The sequence below is a fragment of the Nilaparvata lugens genome, chromosome X (genome assembly GCF_014356525.2).
Source record: "Nilaparvata lugens isolate BPH chromosome X, ASM1435652v1, whole genome shotgun sequence".
Classification (NCBI taxonomy): domain Eukaryota; kingdom Metazoa; phylum Arthropoda; class Insecta; order Hemiptera; family Delphacidae; genus Nilaparvata; species Nilaparvata lugens.
Window position 1 is genome coordinate 46,763,254 of NC_052518.1, and position 12,262 is coordinate 46,775,515.

General features: G+C 36.9%; 1 protein-coding gene across 1 annotated transcript in view; it reads right to left on the reverse strand.

Annotated features, from left to right (window-relative positions):
- Positions 1-12,262, reverse strand: part of LOC111058854 (WSCD family member AAEL009094) — a 78,574-nt gene that overhangs the window by 55,988 nt on the left and 10,324 nt on the right. Inside the window, exon 2 of the mRNA XM_039441228.1 lies at positions 6,819-6,924. Coding sequence (XP_039297162.1) covers positions 6,819-6,917 — 99 coding nt within the window. The 5' untranslated portion in view covers positions 6,918-6,924. The remainder of the gene's footprint in view (positions 1-6,818; positions 6,925-12,262) is intronic.

A 12,262-nucleotide genomic window follows, 5' to 3' on the forward strand; every position in this document is an offset into this window, starting at 1 on the left:
AGTGATAAGAAAGCCTCCATAGTTGAAAGGTTTAATAGAACACTTAAAGCAAAAATTTATAGATATTTAACTGAACATGGAACCAAAAACTGGATATCGCAACTAGACAGTTTAGTTCGAGATTATAATGCAACAATGCATTCATCCATTAGAATGAAACCTAAAGATGTGGGGAAAAAAGATCGTAATCATGTTTTAATGTCATTGAATTCTGCATTCAATAGACGATATAAATTGAAAAATTCAAAACCGAAATTTAAGCTAGGAGATGTTGTACGAATCTCAAAGAAAAGGGTTCTTTTCGATAAATCTTATAACATAAACTGGAGCGCAGAGTATTTTGTAATTCATTCTATATTTCCTTCTCAACCTGTAACGTATAGCTTGCGAGATCTAAACGGAGAAGTAATTAGTGGCAGGTTTTATGCAGAAGAAATTAAAAAAACACAATTAAATGAATCGGAGAGACAAGTGTATTTGATTGAAAAAATATTAAAACGTGATAAAAAAGGACTGCTAGTGAAATGGATTGGGTTTTCAACGCCTAGTTATATTAGTAAGGATCAACTATTAGATGAAAAATAATCTATTGTAAATATCATGTAAATTTATTGTAAATAATCTATTGTAAATATCATGTACATTTATTGTAAATAATCTATTGCAAATACATTCCATTCAGTGTAAAAATATGACAAAGATTTGGTGTAAATATAATACGTCTCTATCAAAAAATGCTTCTCAGTTTCATTTTAATCTGAAGTTTTATTTGCTAAGGCTCAAGCAACACATGCGTTCTCATGAAGAGGGTGCGGGAGAGAGAGGGGGAATTGAAGTGAGAAACTTCTATCAGTGCATTGATAGGGGAGAGTGAGAACCTGTCGCTTGCATGCCGATGTGATAAGCTATACACACCCATGTGGTGTCTTGCGCACAGCCTCCTCCTTGATAACTTACGAAAAATGATTAGTTCCTTATCAGATCACATGCTGTACACGTGACTAACATGAGTAATATCCCGATAGTAAATTTCGACAATGTTATAAGAGAGAAAGAAATGCCAACATGGTGTAAAAATGGTAAGTTATTACCACATAATGCAAGGATCCTTATAATAGGCTCTTCAGGTTGTGGCAAGACCAATTTACTATTTAATTTAATTTTTTCAAAGAATGGGTTGAGATTTAAAACTATATACTTGCACACGAAGAGCGAGTATCAAGATAAGTACTTGTTTTTGAGAAAAGTCTTTTCAAAAATGAAGGGTATTGAATTTCATATAAACAGCAATTCGGAATCTATAGTTCACCCCAACAAAATTCAACAATTTTCTCTTGTCATTTTCGATGACTTCCAACTTAATCACGTACCTCAAATAAGAGAATATTTTACCATGGGTCGACATCGTAATATTGACACAGCATATTTAATTCAGAGTTATGGAGCTACACAGAAACATTTCACTAGGGACAATGCAAATATGATTATAATCTTCAAGGTAGATTTATTGAGTCTGAAATTAATTCACAGAGATCATGTTGGAGCAGATATTTGTTATAAAGATTTCGTTAAACTTTGTCATACAGTTTGGAATCGTAAACCTCATAATTTTCTAACTATTATGACCGAGTGTGGAATTAATAGCGGCAAGTACCGAGATTCGCTCGATACGTTTCTTACCGTTCAGTAGAGATTAATTCTTTGTGCAGTCATGTTGTCATACAGCAGGAAGCTGAATAGAAAGGACGTTGGTTTAATCGAAAAGATTAAGAAATTGAGAAAAGTAATTAGAGAGAAGCATAAAAGCTTAGTCAATTTTGAAAAGCGATCGGAGGAATATAATAGGAAAACGCTCTCCCCGTTGATAGAGCCCATAATTGAACTGGGAAAAAACAAATTCTCACACTCTGGTGTAAAACCAAAAAAGGAAGAAGTAAAAGAGGAACAAGAGAGTATGCAAATTGATGATAATGGAGAGGGGGATGAACAGAGTTATGAGAGTTCAACAGACAATTTTTTAAGCTCGACTAAATTTGAAAACAGTTTACTTGGTTCTAGCAGAAACGACGATGTGCTGTCACAATATCTAAAAACGTTTCATGCGGAAAAATTGAATAATTCAATCAGTTATGGAATTTCATATAATTCTAAAGATGACGTGTATTATATTGGAAATCAGCAAGTAATATTCGATAACGGTTATATAGATATTGATAGTGAAAGATTTCGATTAACACATGGTCTACTCGAGTTATTATTCAGTGCGAGACCAAACTCAAATCTTTATAATGAGAGAGATCTGGATAAGTATAAAAAAATCTTAACACTTACAGGTATACATTTAGATCGAAGAGGCTATGTTAAACGAAATCAGGGAATTAAATCGCAAATGATTCAAAAGTTATTTCCCAGTAAAAAAATTAGTAAAAAGAAGGGTTGGGGTTTATTGAAATTTGCAAAAAATAATTCTCATGATAGAATTTATCAATACTTTGATAATTTTGACGAATTAGTGGAAAGATTAAATTTACTCTATTCCTCAAAAGCTAGTGGGAACAGTGGGCATGATGTGGAAATTGCGTCTATAATTGAAGAGCTAAAAGAAGCAAAATTAATTGTTTAGTGTCACGATGACTCTACATCGATTCGGACGAATTGATACAGGTAGTGCTAGCAGAGCTCTTGCTAATCTTACGTGTGATATTGACTCGATAACACAGAAGATAATCGAATCGATAAATCAACAAGGAATCAGCGAAGCTGTGAAATTTTATTTAGATTCGCAAATAACCAAACTCATTTCGGAAAATACAAAGAATATTGGAGTGAGCATAATTGAAAGAGAACATATTCTAAGTACGTTACAAAATTTCAGTGCTAATATCGATAAAGCTATTGGAGAGAGAACTCAAACTCTAGAGAGTGCATTAGGAGAAGTGAAAACTTTAACAGACAGCTTTTCATCTCAGTTGCTCAGTATTAACAACGATAAAGTTGATAAGGCTTATTTAGATGAAAAATTAAAAGCCGTATCAGATAAAATTAAGAATTTGGAGGTGCTGGACAGAAACTATCTCAATACTAAATTGAAACAACTTAGTACAGAAATTTTTACTAAAGTAAATGAAACACACCCATCGGGAATTGATAAGCAATATTTAGAATCTACTTTGCAGAAATTGATTAGTTCTTCATTATCGAAGGAAGAGTTTGAAAAACGATTATCTGAAATGGCAAGTGCAATAAAAGCTAATACTATGGAGGGTATTGAGCAGTTTATTACAAAAGATGCTATTGCTATTCTGATTAATCAAATTGCAGAAAAGTATGCAACTAAAAATGATATTGGAGATTTTATTAAGAAAAACGAGATGGTAGACGCTGTGAAAAGCGTTCGTGATGAAATAGCTGAGGCAATTAAAAATTCGGAAGATGGTACTGTCATGAGACTGCAATGTTCGGCTCCATTCATTGAGTATCTAAGTCTATTCATACACAGAGTGGCCCTGGACATTGTATCAAAATATGCCGAGGTAAGTTTCCATATGAATTGGATTGAGGCAAAGGATCATAACCTTTCCGAACATCAGGTAGTGCAAATTATTACAGAAAAAATGGATTTGGTCAAATATAAAGACTTTATATTGGCGCCGAAAACATAAAATCTTGAGTTGTGTGAGAGAGAGTGAACGATATGTTGTTTCAGTCTAGACGAGTGTGATTGATTGTATAAACACTTGTGTGAGTGAAGTAACCTATGGTTTTCACCCTAGACATTTTTGACTATATCGATAAATCTTTTAAAGGATGTGAGAGAGTGTGAACACCTATAGTTTCAAATTTCAGTCTAGACCACCGTGATTGACATTTTTGAGTATATCAATAAATCTTGTGGAAGGTTGTGTGAGTGAACTTCAACACCTATAGTTTCAAATTTCAGTCTAGACCACCGTGATTGACATTTTTGAGTATATCAATAAATCTTTTAAAGGATGTGAGAGAGAGAAGTACAGACCTATAGTTTTCACCCTAGACATTTTTGAGTATCTCGATAAATCTTTTAAAGGATGTGTGAAGTAACTTTAACGACTAAACACTTGTCACATAAATCGATTTAGACATTTTTTTCATGTAACGGTTTTCGATGCAGGAGTTATCGGGGTTAGAAAGGGACCTCACAGGGAGCAGAGCAGATGTGACTAGATGAGGCACACGCGAGCGAATGCACGCGTCACTTTACTCTAAACAGGTGAAGTGACAACATGATGTCTAACTATTTTGACTGCACAAGTTTCAATGAGTTCTCTATAGAAGCAAATCCTGTAGTTAATTGGGGTTTTGAATTTTATGCCTATGATTGGTTTGTGGTAACAAAGGTAACATTTGCCGATAATGGTGAAATTCACCTTAAAATTATCGATATTGATAGTGAAGCCGGCTTTAAACATACTATCAAGTTGCCGAAAGAATATTCAGCGGTTTTGAATGAGAATAACATCAGAAGTTTTAATTCTCGTTCATGGCAATTAAATGTGAGCGGAAATCGTATCTTCTTAAGACAGTTTCATGGTAACTATAGACGTTGAGTTCCGTCCCGAGTGAAATAGGTCTGAGAATGTGTAAGTATTTTTGGATATGCTAGCACATTCCAATTATACTTACATATTGTCGGAGAAATCACTTTAAAAAAAACGACTGCCATGTTTGTACAGCAAAAGAGCTCAATTTTTTACACATTCATTATCAGTTTGATTGAACTCTTGACTGTCAGTTGGAAAGCAAGCATAAATATGTCCCATTATAAAACTTATACTAGATTCCTTACTCGCCTTTCGTAATGCTGGTTAGAGAGAAACGTTTCACTTTAATCTGACAGTATAGGAACGATCGATCAAAATGGAAGATAGTTACTTCTTGTCTCCTTTACTCGCCTTTCGTAATAAAGAAGGTTGCGGGAAAGAGATGTCACGAGTAAAAGAAGAAGAAAGCAGTAATGCTGGTTGTGAGAAGCGAGGGGAGCGTATCTAGATTCCGCCTTTCATAATAAAGAAGGGTGCGGGAAAGAGATGCCACGAGTAAAAGAAGGAGATCTCTCTCTCTTGAGCGTCATAGTATATCATTAGAGCGAAATGGATTCACTTCAATCTGTCAGTATAGCATTAGATGTAGAAATATGAATTCACTTTAATCTGACACCAAAGGAATTACTCAAAGTGAGTCTGGCATCATAGTATAGCATTAGAGCGAAATGGATTCACTTCAATCTGTCAGTATAGCATTAGATGTAGAAATATGGATTCACTTTAATTTGACAGTAGAGAATTTTTCCCTCTCAAAGAGATTTTTTTCCCCTCATCTAGCATTCACCTCAATCTGTCAGTATAGCATTAGATGTAGAAATATGGATTCACTTCAATCTGTCACTATAGAGAGGGAATTTTTCCTCCTAAAAGGGAAATTTTTTTTCCCTCACCTGGAGAGAGAGAGAGAGAGAAAGATATATCTCCCTCTCTTTTCATCCCCTCACCTCCACTGGGCAAGGGGAAGGGGAAATCTATTTTTAGAAAGAGAGAGAAAGATATATCTCCCTCTCTCTCTATCCCCCTCACCTCCACTGGGCAAGGGGAAAGGGAAATCTATTTTTAGAAAGAGAGAGAAAGATATATCTCTCTCTCTCTCTCTCCCCCTCACCTCCACTGGAGAGGGGGAAGCCCCCTCACCTCCACTGGGCAGGGGGGAGGGGAAATCTATTTTTAGAACACCCCCCACCCTACTGGCGGGGGGAAGGGGAGGAGGGATGGACGAGGGGGGAGGGGATTTCGAGCAAAAAAGTCAGTCGTCTCTCCCAATCTTACTCTACTTCCAGTATTAGCTTTGTGAAGTATACGCATGAACAAGTTTCTGGCTACCTGGTACCTCTCCTATATATAGATCCTCTTCCCATAGGGATTGAAACAAGTGTATTTGGAGTAGAATGTGTACATCGTATATGTAAACTAAGTCTTGTTCCAATTCTCTGTATTTGATGTCTCAAGCCTATATGACATTGGGACATCAGGCTGGGAAATCAGTGTGGTACCAAAAGTTTCCGAGCGAGACCTGAGGCATATATAAGCTCTTATTGATATCATTACACTATTAGCTAGAGGTACCAGCTGGCACACCGGATCACTTTTGATGTACGATTCTGGTGTCCAGCTGGTGTTTCACTCAGGACACCAGCCCGAACCATTGATGTCTCACTGCAGGCCTATTGATGTCCCAGTCTTGTGTTCTGAGGTTTTATTGAGATGTCCCAAACTGTGCCCCCAAATGTGGAGAGACGGAGAATAAGTTGCGTTGTTCAGATATCTGTTTATCTCTGCCATTCTGCTATTAGTGTTTTATCCATGTAATTTTCGTTACAGTTATTCATTATAATTATCATTCAGGTATTTTTAAAATGATTTTTCCATTTAAAGTTGAATATTTATTGCTGAAACTATTATTATATTGAATATAGTTGAAGTTAATTTGCAACTCTTGTGTCTCTCAAGCAGATACAATCTTTCTTTTTCAAATCGAATTCATTCACTCAAAATTTATAAAAAATGTTCAAAAAAATATTGAACAGGTTTACAAGTGAACAAGATTCTACTTACTAAAAGTACAGTGAGCTCAGGAATTTGTTTGCGAATAGGAGTCAGATACAAACTCAAGTTTCACAGAAATAATGGATAAAAATACTGGTTGTATATAATTTGCCTTATTTTGATATGTTATATCAGAGACAGATAATCTTCACCCTATTATGCTATTCTATTGGAAAATAGAATTACCTTGTGCTGGTTTTGAAGAGTAACAGTGGAAAGGAGAAGTACACCTACTAGGTAAATTGTGATCAGAAGTCCTAAGGCACAAAGTCTTCCACGAATCATCCACCACCTGTCCAAACAAACAATAATTAGTAAAGTTCTATTTGAGCCAACAAAATTTTCAGAATGATAATTGAATTGTGAACCAACAATCACAATAATTAATAGGGTTTCTTTCCTTCCTTCCTTCAAATTGATCGCCAAATGTGTCGAACTACCGTACTTATACTTCCAATGTGATATTTTGGATCATCTGTCAGTGCGAGGAATGTGATATTCTACATTATCAAAATATGCTTTCATTGCATTGGGCAAAGTGCAACACATTAAAAGTTGATAGGCTATTACAACCACACAAATAAATCAAATTTTTAAACTGTAATATTTGATGATAACTTATATGTTGTTATTTCAGAAACAATTGTATGATTATGATATGATAAATAATATACTCGCGCTTCGTGTTCGGCAAGGGGCTTCACCCCCACACTCACGGTGAGATGGGTTAGCAGCCTCCACGCTTCAGCTGGGGGGCGGGCTTCGCCTCGTCAACCTGTATAGGGATAAGTTGCAAAATACGTACTATATTCAAACTGAGATAACTTGAATGTTGATATTTCAGAAACAATTATATTATAATGATGGGATAAATCATAATTTATTTTTAAAAGTTGGATTATTCCCTTCGAGAACTAGGAGTATTGTGAAATCAAAGAGGGAATCACTTGGATATAAGAGAAGACTGAGAAGGTAACCTATTACCAGTAACATGTGGCGTACCGCAGGGATCTGTCCTATTCTTATTTTGATCTTTATCAATGATCTGTACAATGGTAACTTTTCTGGTCGTATCACTGCTTTTGCAGATGATACGGCACTCTCATATACAAGTAAATAATACCTACTCTCTTCATTTATATTGAAAAATCAGTCTGCTGCAACGTGCAGTGTGGAGAGGATGTTTTGTACCATGAAAAACTAGTGAAAACTGTTCGTAGAATCTTGATACGGGATGGAAAGTTGAGCACAATGGCTATGTGAGCAAACCCCCATTAAAACATTGTAGTTGAATCAGGCAATGTGATAGAACAAATTGCTTCAAAAAGGGAAAAACAAATTGTAGAAATCAAATGAACTGTAGTTGATTACATGCATTCTAAATTTGAAATTCTTCATATTTTTCAGTCTTTGTTGTTATTGAGTACTAGCCGGCAGTACTAAATCATATTTTTAATTCACGCAATTTTTTTATAGTCCAGGCAATGAATACTCAAAAAAGGGTATAGAGGGAAATGTTTGGAAGATAATGTTCGACCCCGTAGTTCTGTTCAGGGTAGTAAGGAGGTAAACATATTAAAAGTCCCCACCCCTACCTCCTGTGCTAAGAGGGTGGGGGTGGTTCAAAGGTACCATTTTTTAATTATTATTTAACGAAAATCCTAAATAAATGCTGCAAATCACTCCAAAGACCTCTGCTACTGCGGACATTGACAACAGGGTTAACAGCTAGATGGAAATTCGATGAGAACTACTATCCAAAAATTAGTTGCCAGCCCGGGAATCGAACCCGGTACCTCCCAATTGCCAGTCAGGAATGCTTACCCTTACACCAAACTAACAATCTCTGGATAGCAGCGCTTATTTTATACAAAGCCATAGCGACCAACCAGTTACAGATGGAATTGAATAGAGAATGCATTTATTCAAATGCTAATTAATATATAACTAATATTTAACGAAAATCCTAAATAAATGCTGTACATCACCCCGAAGACTTCTGCTGTTAACCCTGTTGTCAATGTCTGCAGTAGCAGAAGTCTTCGGGGTGATGTACAGCATTTATTCAGGATTTTCGTTAAATAATAGTTATATATTAATTTGTAAACTCTAAGGTTCAACTTTAAGAAATTTATATTGATTTTAAATTGGTAATCAATAATTTTGATGTAAAGTGGACTGTATTGAATAGAAAAGAAACAAGTGATATCTCTACAGAAACAAGTACATGCAATGAATATATAAAAGAACAACTCACCGAAAATCTGCAGAGTACCTAATGTAATATTTATATTATTGAGCTTACAACTCCCAGGTAAGGTATTCAGGTGTCCCCGAGGTAGGAGATGAATCAAGGATGGTGAAAAGGCAAGCTTAATTGTCATCTACTGTTGGTAAATTCGGCTTCCATCATATAACGTTGCACATATATTTCTGACGAGATATTTACAATGTCTTTAAAGACTATAGATCGGTGAACTTTCCAATCGAAAAATAATAGTTTAAAACTTTCAACTAAAGGGAGTTTGGCAAACACTCTTCCAAACGTAGGTTTATGGTGTACGATTTAACACTAACGAAAAAATAATAATTTGAAGAACGATTTTCTTCTGGAAATGATCGACGAATAATAATTATCAATTCCAACTCGAGGCAAGCTATTACGAAGCGAGACTGAGCTGAAAGAAACAGCCTAACCGGCTAGTGAGCGCGACGCACTCAAGTGAAAGAAATACGAACTGAACGAGGAGCGCGCGTCCAATTCAAAAACGAAAAATGAAAACTAGAGCTGGCTCCAACATCCCCCCCCGGCTGAAAAGCTATTTTCAGACAAGGCTAGAGAACAAAGAAACGAAAAAAAAAACAATGAATAAACGACGAAAGAAATAAAAATAAAACAAAACGAGAATAAAACAAAAAATGCAAAAGAAAATTATTGAGTAGGCAACGGATACAACTTTGTAGCCGGCCTTTTGAAGCGACCATTGGCGCACCGCACCATAGCCACTCGAACGACACCGTCAGCACCGGGAAATACTTCCTCAATCACCCCCAGAGGCCATTTCAACGGTGCGACATTTGGTTGATCCACTAGGACGATTGTACCAACCGTGAGAGGGGTGGAATCCTTACACCATTTCACACGGGTTTGTAATTCATGTAAGTATTCTTTGCGCCAACGACTCCAGAAAGACTGAACCATTTGATTGACTAATTCAAACCGATCCAATCGATTCATTGGACGATCTTCCACATTTAACATAGGAAGGTACTTAAGAGGTGTCAAAGTGAGAAAATGAGCCGGTGTGAGGGCGAGGGGTTCACTCGGATCCGCGCTCATTTGACATAACGGGCGTGAGTTAAGTACAGCCTCAATTTGAACTAAGACAGTGTTCAATTCTTCGTAAGTCAACAACTGGTTACCAATAACTCGAAACAGGTGTGACTTTACTGATTTTATATTCGCCTCCCAAAGACCGCCGAAGTGAGGTGAACCTGGCGGGATGAAATTCCACTCAATGCTATGATCAGCAAGTTCATTCTGGAGCAGGTTTTGATATTCCTTGGAGTTCAGCATCCGTGACAATTTTATTAGCTCATCATAGGCGCCGACGAAGTTGGTACCATTATCGGAATACATGACCTTACAAGGACCTCGTCGAGCAAGGAAACGGCGAAAAGCTGATAAGAACATTTGGGTCGATAAGTCCGAAACTAATTCAATGTGAACGGCTTTAGTTGCCATACAGACAAAAAGACAAATGTACGATTTAAATATGAAAGGATTCCGACGCCTGGCCATGGTGATTCGAATGGGTCCACCATAATCAACTCCACATTGGACGAATGGTTTAGACGACAGAGTTCTACAGGCTGGCAGATTGCCCATTTTCGGCGGTGTAAGAGTGGGACGATAGTGAAAACACTTGTTACATTTTCGTACATGACTCCTTATAAGGACACGGGCTGATAAAATCCAATATTTTTGTCTCAAAATAGACGCCAATAAATGAGGTCCAGCGTGACAGTGCTTTTCATGAAAATAATCAATCAAAAGCGTGACCAATGGATCATTTTTCGGTAATATAATCGGATGACAGCTGTCATAATTCAACTCAGAATTTTGTAAACGTCCACCCACACGAATAATATCATGATCAAGAAAGGGTGACAGTTGTTGAAGATGAGAAGTACATTCTTTCCCAGCTTTCAATTCCAGTAATTCTTTCGAAAAATGAATTTTTTGTACGACTTTACACAAATGTTTTTCTGCCAAATCGAAATCTAATTCATGAGGTTTAGGCAATAGACGAAGTACTTTCAATATTAACACCATGATACGCAATAGACGTTGGTAGTTGGAACAACGAGCAATTAAAAGATGAATCGAATTAATAGATGAATTTTCCGACTGTACTACAGTGACAATTGAGTGAACCTTGACCTCAGGTAGACACTCTATAGGTTCCAGATCGACCTTGACGGGCCAATCACTCTCTTCTAACATTAGCCAAGAGGGGCCAGACCACCACAAATCATGATTAATTATTTCAGAAGGGGATAAACCTCTCGAAATGGGATCAGCTGGGTTTGAATTTCCTGCCACGTGTAACCAGTCGTTGATAGGACAGTCTTGAATTTTCGTAACTCGATTAGCGACGAAAGATTGCCATCTAGATGGACAGCCCCTGATCCAATGTAAGACAACAGTTGAATCCGATAATGCAACAACGCGAGTCACGTGACAACGAAGGCTCAAAACAGAGACAACAACCTGTATTAATTCAGCGAGCAAGAGCGCCGCGCATAATTCAAGCCTAGGTATGGATAAAGTCTTAGATGGCGCGACTTTTGATTTAGCGCACAACAATGTGATAGTTGCAGGTTGCATATCCATTTGAGATTTTATGTAGATCACACCACCATAACCTAAAGTCGATGCATCACAGAAACCAATGACAGTAATTTTCGAATCATTCATCACTCCTAAATGACGTGGTATGAAGAGATTGGACAATAAAGGGAACTCCTTCTGACATGTCTCCCATTGAAGCGCAATAGAGGGAGGTACTGAATCGTCCCAATCAAGACCAGCATTCCATAATTGTTTAATTAAACATTTAAGAAACAAAGTTAGGGGTGACAAGAGTCCCAAAGGATCGAAAATGCGTGCTACTACCGATAAAATGTGACGTTTGGTAGGAACAGACTGATTAGGATTCACTGAAAAACAAAACGAATCACTACCAGGTTGCCATTTCAAACCTAGGACAGCCAACAAATTTCCCATCTCGAAATCTTTAGACAAGGCCGATTTTTCATCTTCCGAGAAATCATTCATCAATTCAGGTGAATTGGAACTCCATTTAGTAAGTTCGAATCCGCCTCTCTCGAACAATTCTTTAGCCTGACTACAAAGACGATTTGCTTCACCTAAAGAAGACACACTTGTCACCAAATCATCCATAAACATGTCACTCGGAATACGAGCTTTAGCATCAGGGAAATTTTCACCTTCTTCTTGAACAAGTTGATGGACAGTTCTGAGAGCTAGAAACGGTGACTCACTCAGACCAAATACGACAGTTTTTAATTCAAAAATTTGTATGGGATCATTGGACGAAAATCTC